Genomic DNA, 26,163 nt, shown 5'->3' with positions numbered 1-26,163 from the left:
AGGCGCAGTTGCGTGCGTCAGGAGCGCCTGTTGAGAGCGCAGCGCACAAGTGGAATCCGTGGGCGCAAGTTTTCCCCGCATTATTCAGCATCGTAGACTTGCTCGGAGCGTTCGTTTGTAAACATGTGAGGCTCGAATGTGTGCCAGAGTTTGCTGTGCGCCAACAACTTTTGCGCCCCCGCAGAGGTCAGCGCGTCGTCATGCCAGAGCGCACTGCCCACATGTGGACTGTATGGACAGCTGACGGACCCTCTGCGTCCTCTGACAGCCTCATCTGACACTCTGTGGATCTTTTTCTTCTTTTTTAAAGGCTTTTATGATCATTTTTCCTTACCTGCTGCGCTCTAACTTCTAAAAGACACCCAGAAGCAACAGGGAGACCCCTTCACTTTGCGCCAGATGGAGCCTCCAGTCAGCCCTGGAGACTCACCGGTGGAGTTAACGGTGGAGAATGTGGAGTCGGTAAGCTGCCTGTTTGTAATAATCCTCACTGGATGTCTGTTTTATTAAACTAAACCTGCAGGGATAGCTGTTGGACTAAAACACACATCCACATAATGTGAATCCACTGGAGCTGCAGCATCTTCCATTGATATTAAAATGAATTATTTGATCCAGCAGTAGCATTTAGTTTTAGTCAAGGAGAACAAGGTAGTTTGGTAATTGTAGTTGAAGACTGGGGAGATTACAGCCAACTGGACCATTTGTAACATGATACCAGCTATAAGCATATGCTGTCCTAATAATAACTAACACCATGTGCTTTGGATTAGCTGCCATGACAACACATTTTTACTCTAGTCACACATCGCATGTATTATAATTAAAGTCCCCCTCTGGTCAAATTGAACCCCTGAAAGCTCATCTCCATGCAATGAAGTACATATTTTAATTTTTTTCCCATTACAATAATCTTTTAATGCATCAAAGTGGCCTAGATGTAACTCTGTCTAGATCTATAAAGCCCCTGCCTCTCTGTTTACCCAGCACTGCAGCTGAGCACACCAGCTCACAGCTCGAGTAATTCAGCCACACGTTCGAACCCAATTCTGCAGAAGAATGATGATACAGAAAGCCCCGCACCACAAGACTTCCAACAATGAAAGTCTGAATCTGTTTGTTTTGCAGGGTAGAAATGCTCAGTCACTGCACTGACGGCTCGTTTTGCTCATGATGTGTCAAAAAGCATGTAAAAAAAGCACCATTAGAACATGTTAGCCAATTGAAAGAAAACTTGAATTTCACCTTACAGCGATTATGTAAATGCAGCTCTGCAAATTTGAAGTTTCATGCTATAAAAATTCCACTATGACCCTTTATGAGCTCTGTATGTATCAACCTGTTACAGAAGACAAATAAAGCAAAAGGCTTCCCATGAGTCGCTCACCTCCTCCGCCAAAATAAATGGGAAAGTTGGATGTGATTCCTGTCCGTTTAAACCATTCTGATCAATATTTACGAGCGCTTTAAGCTATAATTAGGTTTTTGGTTCTTTACAACTGTCGCCAAGTGCTTCCTTCCTTGTGAATTGGCGCTACACAAATAAAACTGAAAGGAATTGAATTACCAAATTTGCTTGCTTTGTTCCCTCTGCATTGGCTCGTCTCTCTTCCTGCAGGCTCTCTACCAGCTGTACTTTGATCCAGACATGGAGCGTAAGAACGTGGCCCAGAAGTGGCTGACCCAGGCCCAGACCTCTGCTCGGGCCTGGCACTTCTGCTGGGCCCTGCTCAGCCCTGACAAGGTCTAGTACTGGGGTTTTTCTCTACAGTTTCTACAGATGTATATTTGCATGTCCCTCTACTTCTGTGCGCAGTCAACCCTCCTGTTGTCTTCATTTACAGGCAGTAAACAAAATATTGCTTCCTTGTCTGAAAAAAAAAATCCAAAAATTCAGCAAAAAAAAAAATCGCCAAATTTCGGAAAATTTGCAAAATCTTCAGGAAGAAAATTCCAATAATTTCTTAAAAGTTTCCCTTAAAAGTTTTATCTTAAAAAATCCCCCAAATTTGGCAAGAAAATTCTTGTAAATATTTCCCAAAAATGAGTAAAACATCTCACAAAAAATCCTAACAATATCGTAAGTGATTACGTATAAATCAGAAAAACTTGTAATATTTTCTTAAGAACATTCACATAAAAATCAACCAAAATCCAGCGAATTTCGCTGGATTTTGGTTGATTTTTATGTGAATGTTCTTAAGAAACATTTTTAACTTTTTTTTTTCCCACCAAAAAAATGTTCAAAGATTTCCCAAAAATGTTGTCAGAAGTTTCACTGTTAAAATATTTTTTTCCCCACATTTTCAAACTTTAAACTGTGTCGACACGAGGGTGAAAGAACATCATGCAGCAGACAGGAAGTCAAGACTAACAGGTTGAATGTCAGAGGTTGAATGCCTCTCTTTGCAGATCCCAGAGGTCCAGTTTTTCGGCGCCAGCACCCTCCACACCAAGATCTCCCGCCACTGGAGCGACCTCCCTGCAGACCAGCACGAGAGCCTCAGGATGCAGCTTCTCTCCCACATCTTGCACTTCTCCTCTGGGCCCAAAATGGTGCTGACCCGTCTGTGTGTAGCTCTGGCCTCCATGGCTCTGAACTTAATCCCCCAGGCCTGGTCCCAGCCGGTGGCCGACATGGTGAGGGCCTTCCAGCCGCAGAAACCCGACCCTGAAGACGGCTCTGGTGCGAAGGCCCCTCAGGACCCCCAGTCGCACTGCCTGGCCCTGCTGGAGCTCCTCACCGTCCTTCCAGAGGAGTTCCACAGCAGCCGTCTGGCCCAAGCCCGCCGTGGCCAGCTGAGGGAGGCTCTGGCCGGGGAGTGGGCGGTGGTGTGTCCGATGCTGCGGCAGCTCCTGCAGAGCCAGGACTCGTCGAATCAGGTGAAGGAGAAGGTGCTGCGCTGTCTGTCCAGCTGGGTGGGGCTGGATGTGCCATTAGGGGAAAGTCACGAACTCGTCCAGGACTGTTTCACTGCTCTGTCCAACCCGGAGCTGTTTGACACGGCAGTGGAGACGATAGTTAACGCCATCTCTCAGCCGGACTGCCAGAGGTGAGAAACACGCCCGGACATGCACGGATCATCAGACCTGTTGTCTTCATTTACAGGCACCAAAAAATATTGTTTCCTCGTCTGAGAAAAATAAAAAAAATCTGCAAAAAATTCCCCCAAATTTCTGAAAATTTGCAAAAACTTCTGGAAGAAAATTCCAATAATTCCTTAAAAGTTTCCCTTAAAAGTTTTATTTAAAAAAAACAAACAAATGTGGCAAGAAAATACTTGGAAATGTTTTCAAAAAATGAGTAAAAATCTTCCAAAAAAAGTGAATACATCTACAGAGCCCTCCATAATTATTGGCATCCCTGGTTAAGCTGTGTTGAAAGCCTTAAAATAAATTCAATTTTTATTGCAGAAGCATACTCTCACACTGAAAATTGCTGAAAAATGTATTATAGGAGAACATTAGGTGCTGTTTTGTTGGCAAAAGGGGTTGTACAAAGTATTAACATCAGAGGTGCTAATAACTGTGGCACACATGATTTGATGTAAAAGAATTATTTCTTAATGTGTGATTTTTTTCCTCCACTGAATAAATGCACTTGATTTAAAGGTTGGATTTTCCTCTTTTTTTTCATTGTGGTCCTATATATTTAGAAAAAAAAATGAATATATTAGAAGCTTCAGAACACATCTTAAACAGGGGTGCCAATAATTATGGAGGGCGCTGTATATATCAGTAAAACTTCTAATATTTTCTTTAAGAACATTCACAAAAAATCAACCAAAATCCAGCGAATTTCGCTGGATTTTGGTTGATTTTTTTGTGAATGTTCTTAAGAAACATTTTGAACATTTCTTTTTTTACACCAAAGGTGTGCTACTCTGATCATTTGTGTGCAGGTACGTTAACGCTCTGGTGAACCTGCTGCCTCTGGTGCTGGGTCTCCACGACCAGCTGAAGACAGCGGCTCAGGATGGAGACATGGAAACCTCTCATGGTATCTGTCGTATTGCCGTCGCTATGGGTGAAACGCACTCCAGGTACACACAGATGCACATGCACAACCCTGTTCTGCAAGCAGGCTACAGTGTTTGCCTTTTATTTGTTAATTTGTTTGTGTCTGACAGGGTTTTGTTGGAACAGGTGGACCACTGGCAGGAATATCTGGCTTTGGTGAACATGATCCTGTTCTGTACGGGCATCCCTGGGCACTACCCCGTTAGTGAGACCACCAGCTCACTTACACTCACCTTCTGGTACACTCTGCAGGTGAGGAGACTGAACAATAATATAATGATCACTTTTCTTTGCATAGTATTTCAGGAATTATGCAATAAACGTGCAGTTTGCCTTCCTGACGAGAAATTTATTCTTGAATTTTCAGGATGATATTCTGTCATTCGAGGAGGACAAGCAGGCAGTTTACCTGCAGGTCTACAGGCCCATTTACTTCCAACTAGTGGACGTGCTGCTACATAAATCCCACTATCCCTCCCAGGAGGAGTACGAATCCTGGTCCTCAGACGACAAAGAGCAGTTTCGAATTTACAGGTAAGGCAGAAAAATGGTGGAAGCTTTTAAGGAGGGGGGTATAAGTTTGTTTTCTTTCCAAAAATGGTGGTAAGATGTATCAGTTTGATTCAAATTTAGGGGCACATGCTGTATGGCCTTACTTTGGCCCAGTGATACTTTAACCTAATTTCGCTATCAGCATGTTAACATGTACAAATAATAATCCTTGAACAGGATGTTTGTTAAATAATTTTCCTTGTGTTTTGGCTTGTTGAGTCTGTGCTTTAACCAACGTCAAACTGAAGTGTTGTGAAAATTTAAATTTGGACTTGATAGTGCTGTTAGATTAGTCAGTCTGTCATTGGCTCATCCTGAGATTCTGTCTGATAACTGCAGGAATAGTGGAACCAGTGTTACAGTTCAAGCTTTGCATTGCATCTTTAGGCCTTGCTAAAGACAGACGAGATGAAGGAATTATTTTCACAGATTGTCCATTTCTCCATACTACTGTCATGAAGGTGATATGTCTGCAACAACTTGAGGGAAATTCTTTAAATTTGGCAAGTTCGATTTTGGTGGTCAGAGGTCACTGTGGCCGTACAAAGCAGACTTTTTCCCCTGAGTCAAGAATTTGTACTCTAATTATTATAAAATTTCACATAAATATCTGAAAAGATTAGATGAAGCAAAGCCAAATATGCCCAAAAGGTCAAGTCTGGACAGGCATATATAACAAACTGTTACTACCGGTTTGTCAGAGTCACGCAACCACAAGGCAGTAATTTAGTTAACTATGTTGTTTTGACTGTTTTCCTTTCCAGGGTAGACATCTCTGACACTCTGATGTATGTGTATGAAATGCTGGGTGCAGAGCTGCTCAGTAACCTCTATGACCGACTGGGCAGACAGCTGATGGACCCCCAGCAGTCAGCGGTGTGGCAGGTAACGTCATTAACAAGCAACACTGAAGCACTTCATGTGAAACCGAATCCTCATATGTAGCAAATTACAGGAGCTGTGTGCGGACAGAGACAGCTTCTGCTATGATATATTACTGGTATAGTCACGTTAAAAATACCCACAGGGTCAACATCTAATTGAAGGACTTTTTGTAACATAGTTGACATTTTTGATGTTTTCAGGCCTAAAATCAACATGGCTGCCTATAACCAACATAGACTGTATATATAGTGGACGTAGCATCTGGCTCCAGAATTGAAGCCCACCCGGAAGTGTCAAAAACTTGCAATATCACGCCGTCCGCTAGGGTTGGCTCCAAGAAGCTTTTTCTCCATAGACCCCAATTCATTTTTGGAGAAAATAAAATTTGATAGACTGATTTTCTACAGCTCAGGATTTTTTTCCCGTTAGTTTTCATGGTCAAAATGAGAGATCAGGTGGCCGATCTTAAAATAAATCAATACTGAATTTTAAATAAATCGTTAAAGTTGGCGGAGCCAGGGGGCGTGGCTATACTTGATGGACAGCAGCAGAAGCCTCTGCGGTAAAATGTGGGCGGGATAAGAGAGTCCTCAGCCAATCCTGCCCCTAGTTGCTCTCCGGTCCAGCCTGTTTGATGACGCTTTTTACGTCACTGGCTCCAAAAAATCCAAAACGGCGACCAGGAAGTAGCAATATCCGGGCTTCATTTTCTCGGCGTTGAAACCAACGGGTGACGTCACGGTTAGTTTACGCCTGATAACCAAACACCACACGGCATTTTTACAGAAAGATTCCTCTAAATATTATATATACAATTGAGTAAAATTGAAATGGAAAGTTATTTATAAAGATATTGTCGTAAACCTGTTGACGTGATAAATCCACACTTGACTCACACACTACTTTATATTAAATAACTCAGAAAGCCTTGGAGTCTTGTCAGTCTTTTCTTCAGGAGGAAATGACATCATGTGGAGCAGGTCATGTGATCTGGAATTAACACACTTCCTTGACAGGTGCTTTTGTAATGGGTAACTTAGTTAAACAATGAATTTGTTATTTTCCTTGTAAAATTTGATATGTTGCCAAAAAAGAAATATCTGTCATGATTATCTCAACTTAATAAAAGAACACAATCAAAACAGTTTTTGAATAAGCTCACTTTCTTATTGTTTAGCTAATTAGAAGGTGGTTGTTCTTAAATTCGGATGGTTATTTAGTTGACATTGTACTGATATCCAGTCATTTTTTATGAATAAGTGATTTCTTCCATAATGAGTAATTCTGGGATTTGTAAAGACATGATCATAATGAACATAAAAAACATTAGTTTTGTTACTTTGTACGCAAGATATATCCCATGGACTTCAAAAGTCCCTCAATTATAGATTGACTCATCAGATTAATCCAGTCAGCATGATTGTAATAACAGTAACAAAGCAGCTGATCTCAGAGCTGTGTAGGAGAACTGAGCTAATTAGCACCATTAAATATCAGCCGATGTTTGCCAGGCTGCTGTAGAATAAAGTCTCCCACCTCTGAACGTCCTTCAGTTTCAGTAAAATAAAATTTTACTGTTCAGAAATCTGCTAAAATGTAAAGACAATCACATGTCAGATGCAACACATAGCCACTTCCAGTATAGACAGGAGGTCACAAGACAAAATGACGCCACAGAGACCGAAGTTAGAGGACTTCCTTGTTGTTAATACGCATAAAGAGTACATCTCAATTCCTTTAACTGCATCCACGATTCCCTTTCTTTCGTCTGTTCTCTGCATCGTAGTGTCTCCCACTGAAACTGTGAGGTAAGATGAGAGGAAAAGATGTGAGGAAGCGAAGAAATGTGTCCTTAGGGAAATGGGCCTGAACCATCATCTAAAGGACTATCAGTCTTTTTGTGGTGATAAAACAGCTGGATGAGTCGACAAAAAATATGATTTATCGTCCAGATATAAAGGGCTCATAGATGTGAGAGCTTCCAACACAGCTAAGATGATTTATCGCTACATGTTTCTCCTGTAAATACAGTCTGTTAAGTAATTCAAAATAAAAAATGCAGCACGCTTGTCAATGATTCACATCAGAGGTCATTTAGAAGTTGTTATATACAATACTGACTGCTAGATCAGCTGGTAAATGCTGTCTCCCTGCACAGCACCTCTGTCTACCCCTACTAGACTGTGTTTCCTGTGCTCTTCTCTTGATCTAACACCACACTTTGGTGTTTTTTCTTCACCTTCAGGACACAGAGGCCTTGCTGTTTGGCTTCCAGTCCATAGCTGAGACCATCGATGTGAACTACTCTGATGTTATTCCTGGCCTCATTGGTCTGATCCCCAGAATCAACATCAGTAACATCATGCTGGCCGACACTGTCATGTACACCATAGGTACATAATCAGACTCCCAAAGAGCAAAATCTGTGTTTTAAACATATTTATGAATAGATTTTTGCTTCCTTATAATTTATACGGCAGCTCTTTTACAATAAACTCTACTGTAAAATGACAAATATGATCAGTTTGTACAAGAATTGAGACTTTCTACTGAGGTTGTCTCTTTTGGCCATACAATTTACATTAAATGTGACCTTACCTGGTCCTCCCTTGCTGATCAGGGTCTCTGGCCGAGTGGCTGGCCGACCACCCGGTGATGCTGGGTGGGATGTTACCCATGGTGCTTCAGGGCCTGGTGAAGCCAGAGCTGTCTGTGTCCAGTGTGTCTACGCTGAAGAGGATCTGCAGGGAGTGCCGGCTCGACCTGGGCCCCTACGCTCAGGACATCCTGACGGTATCACAGGTCAGACACACACAACGCCACACAGTTACAGACTAGCAGCGTCTTTTTTAACAACAGTGTGAGTCCTGTATTCATAAATGTGTGCTTTCCTGCAGGATGTGCTGATTAAAGAGATCCATAAGGTGAGTAAGCAGCCTTCAGCATGGAACAATGCCATAGATTGTGGAAACTTGACAGCATCAACTTTCTCTGTGAGGATAGCATTTATGATTTGTGTTGTGTGTGTGTGTGTGTGTGTGTGTGTGTGTGTGTGTGTGTGTGTGTGTGTGTGTGTGTGTGTGTGTGTGTGTGTGTGTGTGTGTGCAGAGCAGCCAGTGCATGTGGCTGATGCAGGCTCTGGGTTTCCTGCTGTCCGCTCTGCCAGCTGAGGAGATTTTAGGCCGACTGCACTCGCTCATCACCCCTCACGTCCAGCAGCTGGACTCACTGGCTCAACAGGAGGTAAGCAAAGACAAAAAAGATGAAAACATAGCACTGAAATCATAAATGTGGTGCCGCAGTTGAGCAGGCTATGCTATTATTTTGCTGCAAATGTAAAATATATTCAAAAGCCTCTGATGCCGTTGCTTAAATCCCCTCAAACTTTGGTTTAAAAATCTTCAGTAATTCTCATGAAGCTACACGAATGAGCCTGAAAAAAAGCTAAAATTTGATAAATAATAGTTTTTGTATTATTTATTGACAGTTTTGGGACTCAGAAACGAGGCAGTTGTGCATAATCCGGAAGGCGTGGGCGTGTTTTGACGCTAGCTGGCTGTCAGTGCTGGCAGTAAACAAACAACCCCTCAACTGTCATCACACTTTCATTGAAATAAATCGAGTGTGTAGAATGTGGGGGCGGTCACCATGTTTCATTTTTTAATGGTCAGAAACAACAGATGCATGAAGATTTATAAAGTATTTGATTGAGCTTGAGAATAGATAATAAGAATAAGAGAATAGGTGAAAAATAGCTGTTGTTGCCTGATTTCAGCACCATGGAAAGTTAAGATAGTTCTTCTGTTTTCTTAGTTTTATCCGGATGTTTGGATAAATTGTGAGATTTATGATATGGCTCCAACATAATCAGGGATTCATTTTCACCCTCACATGTGAACCATGCATCCATAGTAGCCTAATTTCATGCAGGATACAGTAAAATGAGACTCCTCAAAATGCACAAATCAAGTTTTGAGGGGAGCTCATGTCTTATTAATGGGAGAGAAGCTCCCTCTGTAGTTCACACTCTGATTTTGCATGACAGTATGTGCTATCAGGTTTTTTGCAGTTGGGTCTCCTCCACGTCAAACCAGTCAGAGGAGCACTGACAAACCAGATCTCCCACATGAAAACAACAAAAGTGTTATGAAATTGTGTGTTCACAGGCTCAGAAATAGTTATTTATTACATAACTACTAATAATAGGTAAGAAGTAGGAGTAATGCACATACATGTCAGCCCGCTGTTCACATCGCTTCATGGGCTTCTAGTTGCTCCCCGCATAAAATTCAAAACTAGAATGAAAACAGCTCCTTCCTACCTGAGCCCTCTCATTCAGGTCTACACACCTCCCTCTCTACATCCAGCCAACAACAGGGCCAGTGCATGGCGAAAAAGTCCGATTACCTCATGCACTGTCTATAGACGCCACGGTCCTGTTGTCACACTTGAACTTGTTTTACGGCTCTTATCCAGGTTGTTTTCTCCTGACTAGGTCTTTACTTTTGTTGTATCTGCTCTCAGATGTACATCTCTTTGGGTAAAAGCATCTGCTGAATGAAACTGTAGAATTATATAATTCTAATTCAGCTTCATTTGTAAATGCTGGACTCTCACTAAGTGCACTTCAGTTTAATTAACACACTACACAGTTGTTAAAGTCGACATAAAATGCATTTTAACGAGCTAATAAATGCTATTAATCAGGATTATGTATACAGTTTTGAGTTCAGGGTTCAGGATCAGGACTCTGCTGCTTCTTTTTTTTAAAGCAGAGCAGCAATTTTGCAGCATTTCATGCAAGATTTACAATAATATTAAACTCACTCTTTCTTTTTATTATCACATAGCTTCTACTGTGAATATCTACTTTCTCTCTTCCTATAGCCCAATCCCGCTAACAAACAGAGCATTATTCACATCCTGGGGATGCTGTCGAGTCTCTTCACCACTCTGGACATCAACAGACAGACAGACGACTTAGAGGGAGCAGCCAGTCCCAGACTCACACCGCCTCTGAGCACAGAAAACCCAGTGAGTTCAGAGGGAAATGACAGGAAATCATTAAAACAAAAGATTCATGAAGCCAGTATGCGTGTAAATGTAGGTAGAAAATGTCCTAAAGTGCTTCAGAATCTCTTATAATCTAATTTTTGTCATATTGCCTTTGTTTTTGTCTCATACATGCAGGTTGTAGTTGTGCTGCAGCAGGTGTTCACTTTGATCCAGACCATCCTCAGTAAATGGCTCCATGACTCAGATGTGGTGGAGGTAGGAGGGTTTTACTGCCTCTATAAATATGCATATAAGTGTGTGTCTGTGCATGTATGATTTAAGCGTGTTTAATGACTCACAGCTCTTTCCCCTCGTCCTCCCCTCTGCAGGCAGTGTGCGGGGTTTTCGATAAATCGGTCCGAACCCTCCTACATGATTTCGGGCCGATGGTGGCTGAGCTGAGCGAGATGCTGGGGCAGATCTACAGCGCCTTCCCACAAGCCTCGGCTCTGGACCTGGCACGTCAGGTACACCTCCACATGAAACAGAAGTATCATCTCTCTGACTTTAACGAGGATTTTCACAGATCTGATATCAGTCTCCTGCTCTTTCCTTTTTTCTTTTTTAGATGGTTCACATATTTGCTGGAGAGGAGCATCACATCTCAAACATCAGAAGCCTTACTGAAGTGCTGACATCCACCACGCTTAATATATTTCAGCAAGGTATTAAAGAGCTGCAGAGTCTGATCAGCAGCTTTTAGATGTAGCTCTGACTGGTCTTGATGTATTTCTCTGGCAGGTCCAAGGGATCATCCTGATATTGCTGAATCATTTATGCACCTTCATGCTCAGGTTGGGTGAATATTCATGTTAATGCACGTTTGCGTCAGACAAAAATCTTTCCCTAACTGTGTCTTCCTGTAACAGATTCTTAAAAGAAAGCCTGATTTGTACCTGTCTGACCAGTTAGATGTGAAAGCGTTGTTTTACTGTGGTGAGTATCATTGCATTGTATGCAGAGGGGACAAATGTTTCAATGATAGAATTTCATAATATAAAAAAACTGAGTCCAACTTTTCTATCAGAAGTGTTGAAATTCTGCCTAACACATCCGTTTGCGTGACTCATTAGCTGAGGCAGTGATTTAAAATTCTCTTTATCCTGTTTTTCTGCAGGGATTCTGTCTGTCAAGTTTCCAGAGACGCCCACAGTGAAAGCTGCCAGCACGTTCTTTGTGAGTTGAAGCAGGAATATGCAAAAATTTCCGCCCGATTTTTTATTTCTAAATTCATCACCTCACAGATGATTTCATGCTCCTGACAGACAGAGTTCTTGAGTCGCTGTAAAGACATGCCTTCGCTCGGTGACGTCCTGCAGAGGGACGGAAAGCTGCTGACGGAGACCATTCTGCAGGCGAGTGTAGAATGGTCTTCAGAGCTTTTATTCCTGAGATTTAAAACTAAAAGTGTCGTGTGCTTCATTCCTGTCCCAGGCGGTTGGAGGTGGGTCTCCTCGCAGTCTGACGGAACATTTCTCTGAGGTGCTGCTGAGTCTAAACAGACATTGTCCAGCTCTTCTGTCCCAGTGGCTCAAAGAAACACTGCAGACTCCGGGGTTCCCCTCAGCTCAGGTCTCCACGGAGCAGAAACACACCTTCACCCTACAGCTCCTGAGGTAACATCACGACTGTTAATGTAAGAGGGAAGTCATGTTCGTGCTTTAACCCTCGTGTCGTCAAAATTGACCCAGTTTAAAGTTTGAAAATGTGGGGAAAAAATATATTTAACAGTGAAACTTCTGATGTTTCAACATTTTGGGGAAATCTTTGAACATTTTTTGGTGGGAAAAAAGAAATGTTAAAAATGTTTCTTAAGAACATTCACACAAAAAATCAACCAAAATCCAGCGAATTTTGCAGGATTTTGCTTGATTTTTATGTGAATGTTCTTAAAGAAAATACAAGTTTTACTGATATGTATGTAATCACTTTAGATATTTTTTAGGATTTTTTTTAGAAATTTTTTCCTCATTTATTGAAAATATTTACAAGACTTTTCGTGACAAATTTTGGGGATTTTTTTAAGATAAAACTTTCAAGGAATTATTGGATTTTTCTTCCTGAAGTTTTTGCAAATTTTCAGAAATGTGGGGCTTTTTTTTTGCTGAATTTTTTATTTTTTTTCAGATGAGGAAACTATATTTTTTGGTGTACGTAAATGAGGACAACAGGAGGGTTAAAGCAGCTCTATCAAACATTTTTATCATAAAAATCATTGCCTGACTTTACAACATTGTAGCATTTCTTGGCTCATTATTTTACTTTTCTGGCCACAACGACTGTTTCGAGACAGTTAATTCGTAGCTGTTGAGTCTTAACGGAGCATTAAGAAGCTAAAAAACCCTCTGCAGAGTTTATAGAGAGCAAAAGAGATGTAAAAAGAGGTTAAAGTCATCAGGTGGCCCCGGCTCAAAGCTGCTGCTGCTCCATTAAATGTCAGTGCTGCATTGACAGCTTGTTTCTGCTCTGGCCCAGTGGGAGTTGTTTTGTTGTTTTTTTAAAGAGACTGTAAAATTTCGATTTACATAAAATAAAAAGCATGCATGTCACAGTTAGTGGTAATAACAGATGGTGTTGCATATCAAACACCCTCATATTGACACTTTAACAGCGTGGGAAATAAAATATGTCATATTCATGAATTGCTGGCTCATATGAGGAATACTTATTGGAAATGACATTTTAGAGAGGCAATATGGAGGGTTTTGAAGAAGATTTGCAAGATTTTGAACATAAATATAGTAATAGCTTCTTTGGCAGAGAGTGAAGTCACACACTGTGTTGTAATCTGAGCTTCTCTGTTCTATTTAGGGAGCCTTTCTTGCTGCGTGTGCATGTTAGTCCCTCCAACTGAAACTACTGGCCCTCTTTGACCTTATAAACAGACCGAGTGACCTCCCACACCATATTAGAAAAGAGAAAGTGCAATCTAACGGTGAACCAGTGCCCCAAAAACCCAAGTTATTCAGGAAATAAATATTACATGTTTTTTTAACCTAATTTATGTGCGCTTAGGTAATTTCAGCTCAGTGCGTGAGTCTTGACTGCTGTTTCGAAGCTCTGATCTGTGTTTTTCCACACACCAGTCCACTCTGATCAGCAAAACTGTGAAAACGGACACACACAGACTAGAAGAAACACAAGCAGGAAGCTTCACAACTCACTACAGTCATTCATTTACAATGCTAGCAGGGGCTAATGGTAATGGCTGGATTCCTTTTTGGCTCTCTTTTACACAACTTTTCTGGTTCTAAAAGAAAGCAAATGACAGGGAAGATGTGGCCAACAATTCCCTGTTTGTTCTGAGATGCTTATGCTTTCTCATCACTAACTATCCCAGAATTTAGCTGCTGTACTTCGAACGACAAACCTGATATAAATCCTTTCATGTCTGTTTCAGGGAACAAACCAACAAGCGCCGCGTCAAGGAGATCGTAAAGGAGTTCTCTTTGCTCTGTCGAGGCCTGCAGGGATCTGGATACTCAGATTACTAGTCAGAACTGCTGTTGTTGCATCTCAAGTTTCCTCCCTCAGCACGTCTTTGAGCAAAGTCAGAACGAAGTCTCCCATGCAAGAACCCAAAACAATCTTTCAGCAATACTTGGTGCCAAATAGGACTGCTCACTGGAAAACCGTAATACCTGGATTGAACCGACTCAGAAAGACACATTAAGAGGACTGTTATGTCGTCAAGCGGGTTTCTGTGCAACGTGTTTTTAATAAAATACCTCTGGCATGAATGCACACGGTTCTAAACCTCTGCTCAAGCTTTTTGATGACTGACAAAACAATAAATTGATCTGTTGTTGCAGCTGCATGAGCAACTGTGTTTGTTCACTTATTTATTGTTCCTCTTCTGTTGCATACTCCCGTAGATCATATTCACACATTATCAAAATATAGAAACCCCCTTCCCTCCCTATGCCAGCCAGGCTTCTTCTTCTCTCTGTTACAAAGGAGAGCCTTTTAAAAATGTTACGTCATTACGTTATATAGCTTAGAACTCTTGTACATGTATATTTCTGCTAATATATAATAAAACAACTTAATCACTTCCACAACAGAAAAGAGAACAAGACCGACTTTTCTAAGCGGACGAATTCGTCGTGACAACAGAGGGGTGTACTATGAAGCAAGATCAACACAGCCAGGCTTTGGGTGAGCAGGCACAGCAAAACCTAAAACCCCAGTTAGAGATAACAAATATCATGACGGCTCGTATCAACTTCAAATTTTTTTCTTCAGACTCTGTGTGTGCTCCCATAAAAAAAAAAAAAAGATGTCTGACGCTTCATGCAACTCTTATTCCTCACAAAAAGAACTGATGGCGTGCTGATACTTCAGTCAGGAGGAGTAGGTTGGTACGAGGAAGACAAAAATGTAGTGCAGGGAAAATCAGTTAGTACAAATCTGGTGGAAAACTCATAATTCCGAATGTTCGTATATTAATTTTATCACCATCCCCCCCCCCCCAATGTGACAGCTACACATCCCAGCTATGGATCTTTTAACTTCATTCATGATATTCAAGAAGTGCAATTAGGTCTGACATGGTCCCATAATAAAAAAATATGGGAAAAACAGTTTAGTTTTTCTTTAAAGTGAAATTCATGTGACTGATTGAATATTCTCAGTTACAAATACTAACAGACTGATTGATTTTAACATCTGTGTTCCATTACCTGTGGTACCAGCAGTGTAAAACAGAAATCAGGACCAAAAATAAAAACAGAACTGTGCATTTTGTGCATCACCGACTGATTGCATGTAGGATCCTGTGGAAACATGTTGTGTACAGTTTGGGCTAGTGTAACTGCACATTTTCACTCAGTGGGATTAAGAACAACACAACAGGTTTGCCGATAAAACAACCCCCCCCCCCCCCCCCCCAGAATCTAAGTCACACATAGAGAACACTGTGAATAAAAGATCTGGTGAAAGGTGACGCTTCAAACAGCTGATGTGTGCGGCATCAGTTACCACGGTGACCAAACAGGTTAAAAGAGAGCCACCTTCATGACACTGAAAACTCTCCGCTTTAGACTCAGCATGCCTCACTAACCCACTAATCCTGCTTCATAGTACAACCCTCAGACTTCTTGTTTTGTTTTGTTCAGTTTTTTTTAACTCAGTGACATCACTTTGAGGGATGGCAGTTGTCGTTCGTTGGAAGTTGGGGCTGCATCCTTTGTAGAAAAAAGTGTCGCAGTGAAGGTTGGTGCGCTGACAGAGGGGTCTACAGACTAGTCCGTGAGTGCTGCTGTTGTGTTCTTGACACTGTGCATTTCAACTGCAGCCCAGCAGGCTCTTCTCAAAAGCAGTCCTGTCCCCGGGCTGTTTATTATCGTATCCTTGTGAAGAGGTTCAGCACTGACTTGGACTCCTGGGAAGAGAGAGACATTCAACTGGGTCAAATTTCAAGGGATTTTTAGGAACTCAAATTTAAAAATTTGTCTCGAAATAATCGTGACACAAGATTTTTTTTAAACTGTTGTTCAGCAACCAAAAAATGAAGAGACAGCACTTTCAAACAACAAAAGCACGTCCTCCTGAGAACCGAGGGGGGAAAAAAGCATCTTTCAAAATGGATCTTTTTAAGATTCTTTACTGCCTTTTTGAAGCTAAAGCAACAACTCACAATTTAGAATTTTATAAAAACTATTCTTATTTTAGAATTTACATCATGTCCACTGTAGCAGACAACAGAACGATTTCACCGTAGGAAAAAAAAACGGCTCTTAGAAATCAAAACAGGCGGACAAGAAGACATGCCGGTCCATTTTCTAATGAAACTAAAATAAATAACAATAGTGCAAAATTTAAGAGGCTGAATGAAACATGGTGACAAACAGCTTCTTATTTATTACATGACATAGAAAATACATGAAATCGTGCTCATGTCCATTACAGCTGACATTCATAAAGGCGCTACGATTTTTCTGGACAAAAAGTTTAACTGAACTCTGACCCCAATTTATCAGAAACAAGAAAATGTACTGTATGATTACCATAAGTAAAACAACATCTTAACAATATTTGCCTCAACCTTTCTCTTTTCCTTGCAGTGTCCATTTTGTCTCACTATGAAAACAAAGTCCCCATTTTTCCACCCAATCACTGGACATCATTGTAAAGGCCAGCATGTCCTCCACTGAACACATCAGGATTTAGTAGGATTGCTCAAATGAGTCAAAAGACACAGAACAAAAACAAACGTCCAGTACAGAGGACAGAAAGGAATGGGCTGGGTCTCAGGAGGGTATAATGGATCTATAGCACCATGACTGACTGTACCTTTGTGCAGCGTGTCTTACTAAAGACGTTCCAGAAACGTAGTGTCTCATCCCCGGCTCCTGTAACAATGGCCTCTCCATCCGGGGAAACGGCCTGAAAAAGGGGAAGCATGAAGGAAAAACTGGTGAAGGACAGAAAGCTGTGCGTGTCTCAGAGTGTCACGCATGACGGCAAAGACGAGCAAAACCAACTTCACAAGTGAAGAATCGTAATCTGTAACAAAGATTCGTTTTAGAAAATATGGCATCACGTTAAATTCAATATTTATTACCCCTTAACATAAAGTCATAAGTAATTTACCATTTTAAACTAGAAATGGTTTTATATTAGCAAGCATTGCCATTTCCCCAAATGTCAAACATACAAACAGCTGTACACAGCAGGATGCTCCATGAATGACCGACACCATGTTTTCCATTGGACAGAAGAGAATGTGACACCGTAGTGATTGAGAAAAATTCTGTACTATAACAGAAAACACACATAATTCCAGATGTGAGATGCAGTTAAGTCATGTACAGTTTTGAGGTACCAAAGTACTTCTGCTGCTTTATGTTTCTGCTCCATTACATTTAGGAGGGAGACATTGACAGCCACTTAATGCGGGTGCTTTTCAATATGCAAACTTATGCTTCCTTGCATCCTCTCTCCATTTGGACATTCTAAAAATCATTCTTCCTTCCACCAACAAGGAGGCCATTCCAACTACTTCAACATCTGTGTGAATGAACTACGCAGTGGTTGTAATCTTTCTTTATTATGAAAATATTATCTTTCTGCACAAATTATATCATGGTTCCAAGTCACTCCACTTTAAGCAGACACACACTTGAATGCTGTCCTTTCCTTCATGCTTCAGCAGCAATAAAATCAATAATATCCATAAAGGCTCCTTGTGTGGTTTCAGTTTCAGCTCCTCTGCTTTCCCCTTAATGTGATAATGGTTCCATTGCAGCTTATAAGCTTCTCCTTAAAATTCATTTATAAAGCCTACATTTTTCCCCATTCTCATTATCAAACTAGTTGTTTAGCTGCATTTTATTTTACTGTTTTATTAGATTAGGTACTTCCATATATTTTTCTTTTTTACTGTTTTCACTTTTTAATTCAAGAATTTGTTCTTTTATTGCCATTCCTTTTGCTTTATATGACATCATTAAATATATTTACCTTGTAGGAGATCATTTTTTATAACTGCATTTTATTTGTTAATATATTTCACATATTCAGATATTTATTTGGGGAGGCTTGTTTCCATGGGGTTTGCATGCATTTACTTGAGTAGTGTTTTTTTTTTAATGCAGAAATTTCTTAAACAGAGTACAATATTGTGACTTATTACTAACTACTGCTACTTACAGTTTAAGTAAAGCAGTGGAAAAGTTTTGTCACAACTGGAAAATGTAAGAAAACACTGAACATGTGAATGTTTTCACTGTGTTTCCACAATGAAAATCTGCCATGCTTCAGTTATCCAGTGAACATGCAGAGCAATTCATTAAGACCTGCAGTCATACCAGATATAAGACTCTGTAGGAGTGTCCTGTCAACTTGGCCACCTGCGTTAGTGACGGGTACTTCCACACCAGAATCTGGTTCTGAGAGTAACCGTGGGTGCTCACCTGGAAATAGACAAACAAATGTGAATGTCACCTGGAGTTATGGTATTATTAACTTGTAAATAATATTTAAATTAATACAAAACCAACATTACCTAGAGCAGAAAAGGTTACAATCAATCAGCAGGTCTGGGACAAAATCTTAGCAAATAGCAGGAAACTGAAATAACATGAAACTGGATGTATACTGACATGTGCAAATGTTGTAAATTAATTCACTGAATTAGCAAAAACGACATTTGAAATGCTGATTATTGCTGGATCAAAGTCGAAAACTAATAATGGCAAAGTGTTTTACATCACAGACATCACTTATTTACAAGCCTAAACATGCTGCTCATTGCTGGTTACACACAAGAGGTATGTCTATTTCTTTGAAATTATCGCAAAGGTTCTCCAAAATCTGCTCAGGTCATCTGTTCCATTTGCAGTCCCTGTGACATACTTTGAAAAAGGAGCAAAACAGCAGTACTTTCAACGTTTAAGACTATGACGTTACCCCACCAATTGTACACTGGACATACAAAGATGGCGTCGGCAAAAAAGGTTTTGTTTCCCTGTCTAAACAAGCAGTCAAATTTGTTTTAGCAGATTAGATTCAACGCTATGAGATCATCGTATTGTTCTTGATGTCTAATGCTGATAAGTTGTGTCAACAGAGTCACAGGAACAGATACCAGCACGATGACGTAATGCCTAGCGTGTCGTCCTGTGCGCATTCATAAGACCCTCCTCACCAGCTCGTTGGCGTGTTTGGACCAGGCCAGGTTGCAGACCTGGGAGCCGGTGTCTGTGCTCTGCAGAGCCTGACCCGTCAGCGTGTTCCAGAACCGCAGGCAGCGATCCGCCGTGCCGCCGCCTGACGCCAGCAGCCCGTGTTGGTGAGGAGACCAGGCGATGGCCTTCACTGCTGCCAGGTGGTCACTGTACTGCTGCACAGGAAGCAGGCTGGAGCTGTTCCACACCAACAACTGGGCAAGAGACAGGAAATGGGAAGGGAAGATAAGTTTGGAGTCAGAACATTCTGTCTGCAAGATGGATAAAGCCTGAATTAGCTCATTCTTACTGTCACCGATCATCTAGTGTCATGATGCGACCCTGAAATGTTCTTGTTTTGCAGAATGTGACCAAAATGGGTCCATATGTAACCTTTTTGAAAGTGTGCAAGTTAAAATCTCATAGTCACATCTCTGCAAGTGCATGATGATCATTAAGCTAATTTGGTACCCCTGTGTTCACCACTGTGGCCGAACTGTAACGCTTTCACTTCCTCACTGGCTCAGTCAGTTTCCTCCTGCCTGAAAATGAAACAACCCAGTTCGGTGTTACCAGGCTGCAATGACAAAACAACTGATAGCAGATTATTTTAAATAGCAAAACGAGGAGAGAGGTAGAAATCCAACTAAGTCACATCTGTGGGGGCTTTAAGCAGCTCCTTCAGCAGCAGACGAAGCAAGAAGGAGCGCTGTCACAGGTCATTCATACCATCTGCTGTAAGACTGTAGAACATCAGCATCACTGGCTGATGTTAACATAAACCGGACTTCTCTCATATCATCATCTCATGCCATGGTAAAATCTGCACAACACATTTTTGCACTGCTTGCATCTTGCTCTTCTACATTTGCATTTATTCCACAAGCCTTGTCATGTTGCTGTTGTTTATAGTGTAGTAATACTGTATTTACTCATTTTAATTTTTCATCCTTGCATATACTGCATTGTACTTTTTGTTATTATTATGCATATGTTCGGCGCTGCTGCTGTTGCCTCACCTTGTTGTCGTTGCCTCCAGACGCGAGGTGCTGGTGGTCAGGAGACCATTTGAGACCACAAACTTCCTGCCTGTGGCCTTGCAGCCTCCTCTCAGCTGAGGGGGGCGTTCTGACGTCCCGCTGTAGGATCACTCTGTCCCGACTTCCAGACGACAGCTGCTCCCCATTCCACGCCAGGGCACCTTGGGCACAAAGGGTAGGTTCTCATATATCACCACAGCTATCAGAATCCATCTGGTGTGTCATACATGACAGCATATCATTGCCACTGGAAACTCCTGACTGTGATTGGCTGAAAATTGTGGATTTATTCTCAGCAACGGGCCAGTTTAACAGGACCATTTTGATATGGGTGTTTGCTTTTATAAATGAATGCATCTTTGACAAACTGAAAAAAGGAACAACTGAGCCTCAGGTAAGAAGCTCGGAGTTGTGGCTGTTTGCATAGGCCCGAATAGTGGTTTCTGGCCTCTGAATATTCGGGCCCTATTAAAGACGAATATCTGAATATTCGTTCCGCTTCGTAATGTCCGACGGAGGGGGGGGGGGGGGGGGGGCGCGCGGCGCGGTGGCGGAGGTGCGGTAGTGGCGGCGGCAGCGGCGGCTTGTGACACAGACGGCCCGAAAATTCGGATCCTTTTTCATTTTTACAAAGTTCTGGCCAACAGTTCCTGATGACAGATTGAACCCAGTGTAAACCGCCCTTTGTTGCCTTCGTTTTGTCTTCAGCAGAGGTCTTCGGCATCTTGTCTTGTGTTTATGCAACGAAGTGAAGCGTGACGTCAGAGTCGGCAGCCACCCGGCCATTCGTGTGGTGTTTACAAACACGAATGGAGGAGCCGAAATGAGCCGAAGAACACGGCGGGATGAGCCGAAGTGGGCCGAAGGCGCAGGGAAGAGACGAGCTCCGAATATTTTGGTCTGGGGGGAGGAGGGAGTGATCACATAGACATATGTGTATATGTTTATGTGATCACATGATGAGATGAGCTGATAAGTGCGATGTGGGCCGAAGGCGGAGGGAAGACAGTAACTCGGCATATTCTTTCCGCCCGTTATCGTCCGACGGGGGGTGGGGGGTGGGGTGAATATTCGGATACCAAATTAATATCCGGATAGTGCCGTAGCGAACGAATATCCGGATATTCGGGATATTCAGGTCCAGCCAAAGGCGTCTATGTAAGAACCACACAAATATAATTTTAACTTCAAATCATCTGCTTTGCTCCAGTTCTGACTGACCTACTCGGGCTGAGTGACCCTCCAGACTGGTCAGCTTCCTCCCTCCTGCTGCGTCCCAGATCTGAACGTATCCCTTGTGTGTTCCCACGGCGACGAGGCTTCCCTGAAACGACCAAAGCCAACGGTTATTTTTATTTTTTCCAGTCTTTTTCTCTGTCTTGTGACACCGTCATAAACAAGCCGTGGAGTCGGTCCTGGCAGCCTCACCCTCTCATTCCAACAAACTGATGTAACAGAGTCTCCATCCACTGAAAGGTCACATAACCTTGTCACCTGTTAAGATAGACACAGAGGACATAAATAAGCACTTCCGTTCACACCAGGCTTCAAAAAAAGACAGCTCAGACACACTATGTTCTTCATCTGCAAGATTATAAGTGATAACTGAGGAGAAATGACACAATAATCACACTAGAACTTGTTTTATGGCACTTATCCAGGTTGTTTTCCCCTCTACTCTCAGATGTACGTCGCCTTGGATAAAAGCGGCCGCTAAATGAAATTGTAGAATTGTAATAAGCTAGCGTGAAACCCTTCTCTGACCTGGCTGGTGCAGGCACTCCACAGGTAGACGCAGGCTCCCAGGCCGACACTGAGCAGGTTGCCCGCTGACCAGTCTACCAGGTTGAGGTAGAAGTCGTCCTGCAGCTCCGGAGCGTCCAGCACTTTGAAGGGGATCTTGGAGATCTTTCGGGCTGGTTTGCGAGGGGAGCGGAGCAGCTTGTGACTAGAGAAATAACCCAAAAATTAAAAAAACAGACAAAAACTAAATGAGAAAAGCAAGGTTTTGAGCGCTAGTTCTGTTCAAAGTGCAGCGAGTGAGACATTTCCTACCTCTTGTTACTAAGTGGTGAAAGGGAGTACGGTGAGACTTCGTTATCGCTATCAAAAGGCACTCTCTTAGTGTGGACAGTGTACTGCAGGGAACAAACAAGAATCATAGTTAGAAACTGTCTGTCAGCAAGCATAATGCAGGATTGTGTTCATCCTTCTCAACCCTCGCGTCGTCCTGCGGGTCAAAATTGACCCGTTTAAAAGTTTGAAAATGTGGGAAAAAATATATTTTCACAGTGAAACTTTTGATGTCCACATTTTTAACATTTTTGGGAAATTTTTGAACATTTTCTGGTGGAAAAAAAGAAACGTTAAAAATGTTTCTTTAAGAACATTCACAAAAAAATCAACCAAAATCCAGCGAAATTCGCTGGATTTTGGTTGATTTTTTTGTGAATGTTCTTAAAGAAAATATTAGAAGTTGTACTGATATATAATGTAATCACTAGATATTTTTAGGATTTTTTGGGGGGAGATTTTTACACATTTTTTGAAAATATTTACAAGAATTTTCTTGCCAAATTTGGGGGATTTTTTAAAAAATAAAACTTTTAACGGAAACTTTTAAGGAATTATTGGAATTTTCTTCCTAAAATTTTGCAAATTTTCAGAAATTTGGGGAAATTTTTTTTGCTGAATTTTTGGATTTTTTTTTTCAGACAAGGAAACAATATTTTTGGTGCCTGTAAAAGAAGACAACAGGAGGGTTATAATTGTTCAGTCTTTACTCATTAAGTTTTTACTCATTAAAAGCAAAAAGTGTGCTTTATTTCTAACAGTTTACATTTCTGAGTGCCTACTTGGTCATCATGACTCATTAACAACTTAAAGATGAGTACCAAAACAGTTAAACTTTACCATTCTACTAAATGAAAGCACTTCCCATCAGTGTATTAACCAGGCATATATAGATCTGTGTCAAACTGAGAGTCTGCCAAAATCTACCCACATATAAATCGAAACAGTTACACCTTCAAGCTTTATCATAAGGCCACTTTTTTCCCTGATTCTTACCCTAAAAAGGCTGTGAGAGTCTTGAGAGAGGACTGCATGCCGCCGGTCGTCTGTATGAGGGTCCGGCACTGTCTCTATTCCCGCCCCGAGCAGCTCATTCCTCAGCAGGGCTGCGTACGCTACAGCATCTGGAGGAGGGCGGCAGTGAAAGTGGAAATGACTTGAAGTGACAACCACAACAACACGGAGACAAAGCAGGAAGGATTTCTGACCTTTGCTTGAATCTGAGCTGGCGTCCTTCGCTTTGTGGTTCTGACTGGGAGAGCGACAGTTCTCCTGGAAAGAAAGGGAAAAGGCAGGTCAGCAGTAGCCTTGATTACTGAGCCGTAACTGTCAAGTCAAGCGAACAGCAGCGCCGAGGAGATCAATAAATAAGCCGCTCACATTGGCATAGTGGAAGTTGACGCTCCAGTTGCTTCCAGCTCGGGTGGGAATGAAGCGGTCCCCAGATTTAACACTGACAGGACTACAGGTAGCACTTAAACACTAGGATGGGTAAAAGAGATGAAAAACGATGCAGGAGAGGTCAACATTTTTCACATAACACAGTCAAAAATAAACACGCACCAGAGTTCATACGTGTTCGGTATCCTTCTCTGCAGTCATAGAGGACAGGGGTCATCTGGATATTTTTGTACGTCTGAGTTGCTCACTGCAGTAAAAACACAAACCTCTAACCCTGTAAAGTTTTCGTACTCTTAAACTTGTCATTGCAATGCATTGACAGTATGTAGCCGTAGACATGCAGGAGGAAGCATTTATTTTTCTAAGCTTCCATCAGGCAAAAGATCTCTAGAGTGAAGGTGTCTATGGCTGAGTGTTAACAGGTCGAAAAGGGACAGAAAGGAACCACCGAGTTTCATGTGGAAAGCACTTTGTGACAGTGATGACGCTGCCTTGAATAAAACTTCACAGTTAATCCTTTCATATATATGATGACTTAACATGATTGCAGTGTTACCAGTTAGTGTGCCACATAATTAATGCAGGTATTCTAAGCCATGTTTGCAACAGGCTTTACACTTTAAAGTCTGTTATCTGTACCAATTTAACCAACCATTTTTGCTTTTAGACTGGTCAAATGCCAATTACAATTCCATCCATCCATCATCTATACGCCATTTAATTGGCATTAGGGTCATGAAGGGGCTTGAGTCTATCCCATCTGACTGGTGAAGGCAGAGGACAACCTGGACAGGTCATCAGTCGATCGCAGAGCTACATATAGAGACAAACAATCACACTCACATTCACATCTAAGGACAATTTAGAATTACTAGTTAACCTCAGCATGTTTTTGGACTGTGGGAGGAAGTTCCCGGACAAAACACGCGCATGCACATGAAGAATATGTAAACTCTATGCAGAAAGATCCTAGGTCCAAGGCCGGGACGTGAACCGTCAATGTTCAAGCTGCAAACTAACCACTTCCCCACTGTGCAGTCCAAAATATAACTGTTGTAAAACACATACATATCATTTACACATAGCTGTAAGTAGGCAGCCTGTATATAAGGGTTTATTTTCACCCAGATGACCGGAAATTACTCATTTCGTGGTAGTAGATTTAAGAGGGAATGCAATAAATACAACACATGCATTTGACCCCCTCAGTAAAAACAATAAAGCACACATTTTACCTGAATACACACCTTTGCATCAACACAGACATTTTCACAGTAACATTAGTGGCAAACAGGTGCATAAAAAAACACTAGAATGCAGGAAATGAGGTGTCTGATGCTCCGTATGTCCTGGAAGATGACTCCCACACAGCTGCCCAGTGTTCAAACACAATCTAGCCCCATGTGTGTGTCTCACCTTGGTCAGGCGGCTCTCTGTGGGCAGGTTCTGGTGGTTGATTTGCCTCAGCAGCCGCCTCTCGTACTCTTGGTCCATCTCTTAAGGGCTGACGAGCAGCAAAGGCCCCTCTGCTGCCCTCCCAGAGCCCCTTTAAACCTCCGCAGCCTGCCGGCGAGCAAACCCGCAGAGGAGCCCCATCTCTGGTGAAAGACAAACAGGAACCAGTGTAGGAGGTTCAAAGACACCAGCAGCTCCTTTTTAGCAACACACGCACACACATACACACACCAAACGGCCTTCATAGCCAGGCGTCTTCATGTACACACATTGACACTCCACATAAACCTACACGGTGTAAGAACACCAGTGTGTGTTAGCGGTTAGCAGCTAGCATAAACAGCGGATAAATACGAAGGTAAAAACGTCCAAAAACGGCTTCCCGGAGCGCTATTGACAGCTGCACCGTTGTCATGGCATCACAACAACCCGTTCACGAGCAACAACATCAGCTGACGACACACCGTCTTACCGACTGTGACACGGACGCTCAGGTCACCAAGTCAACCGTCATCTCCGGTGGAAGCGAGCAGCGCGGCGGCGGGCTGACTGTCGTGGTTTTCCTCCGAGCGGCGGCGGAACATCCAAGCACCAAATCTGCGACTCCCTGGTGTTGTTTATGTTCGCGACAAAGATGGCGACCGAATCAGCTGTAGCAGAAATTCTTTGCTTGACTTCTGCTGTCAGGTACAGCGCAGTGCGACTCGGCAGCGACACCTGCTGGCCGCGCATGCTCACTGCAGTCCAGTCTGTGGTTGTTCCCAGTGTGACCACAGGGTGTCGCTACTGCACTGCAGAAAACTCAACCTGCTGCTGCCTTAAAACCATTAAAACTCCAGGTGGTTTCTGAATATGACACCGGGACGTTTAAAGAATAAAATAAAACATGCATAGTCATGAAATTAAAGTTATGTTTGACAGCTGAACCCACTAAAGCAGTTGAATTTTATGAGTATTTTTTATAACATTTTTCTATAACAATTGCTATATTATATAGCAAAATGTGCAATTTG

At 42.0% G+C, this 26,163-nt stretch overlaps 2 protein-coding genes across 4 annotated transcripts; one reads left to right on the top strand and one right to left on the bottom strand.

Annotated features, from left to right (window-relative positions):
* Window positions 1-26: 26 nt before the first annotated feature.
* LOC110950751 (importin-13-like) lies at window positions 27-14,332 on the top strand. Of its 3 annotated transcripts, XM_022193507.2 has the most exons (21): window positions 34-462; window positions 1,619-1,744; window positions 2,413-3,053; window positions 3,903-4,043; window positions 4,131-4,272; window positions 4,388-4,554; window positions 5,337-5,457; window positions 7,703-7,850; window positions 8,078-8,259; window positions 8,355-8,381; window positions 8,566-8,700; window positions 10,345-10,491; window positions 10,648-10,728; window positions 10,842-10,979; window positions 11,081-11,177; window positions 11,254-11,306; window positions 11,382-11,448; window positions 11,630-11,688; window positions 11,778-11,867; window positions 11,947-12,128; window positions 13,913-14,332. In XM_022193507.2, the coding sequence occupies exons 1-21, from the start codon at window positions 400-402 to the stop codon at window positions 14,004-14,006; spliced, it is 2,901 nt and encodes a 966-aa protein (XP_022049199.2). In that variant the 5' UTR covers window positions 34-399; the 3' UTR covers window positions 14,007-14,332. The 3 variants fall into 3 exon arrangements, 2 of the variants coding, with proteins under 2 accessions (XP_022049200.2, XP_022049199.2); XR_007944157.1 differs by lacking the exon at window positions 13,913-14,332 and having other exon boundaries at window positions 27-462; window positions 11,782-11,867; window positions 11,947-11,985; XM_022193508.2 differs by lacking the exons at window positions 11,947-12,128; window positions 13,913-14,332 and having other exon boundaries at window positions 27-462; window positions 11,782-11,900.
* Window positions 14,314-25,841, bottom strand: fzr1b (fizzy/cell division cycle 20 related 1b). The gene is made up of 14 exons (XM_022193509.2): window positions 25,623-25,841; window positions 25,112-25,293; window positions 23,675-23,776; window positions 23,503-23,566; window positions 23,291-23,418; window positions 22,277-22,359; window positions 21,986-22,169; window positions 21,650-21,715; window positions 21,443-21,545; window positions 20,201-20,382; window positions 19,163-19,396; window positions 18,324-18,428; window positions 16,807-16,899; window positions 14,314-15,895 (listed from the first exon to the last, which is right to left on the bottom strand). Exons 2-14 carry the CDS (start codon window positions 25,187-25,189, stop codon window positions 15,854-15,856), a joined length of 1,464 nt encoding a protein of 487 aa, XP_022049201.2. The 5' UTR covers window positions 25,190-25,293; window positions 25,623-25,841; the 3' UTR covers window positions 14,314-15,853.
* Window positions 25,842-26,163: the final 322 nt, after the last annotated feature.

This window comes from Acanthochromis polyacanthus, chromosome 9, assembly GCF_021347895.1.
Source record: "Acanthochromis polyacanthus isolate Apoly-LR-REF ecotype Palm Island chromosome 9, KAUST_Apoly_ChrSc, whole genome shotgun sequence".
Lineage (NCBI taxonomy): Eukaryota > Metazoa > Chordata > Actinopteri > Pomacentridae > Acanthochromis > Acanthochromis polyacanthus.
The sequence above is the reverse complement of the archived record's forward strand: the minus strand, read 5'-3'. Positions and strand labels throughout refer to the sequence as shown.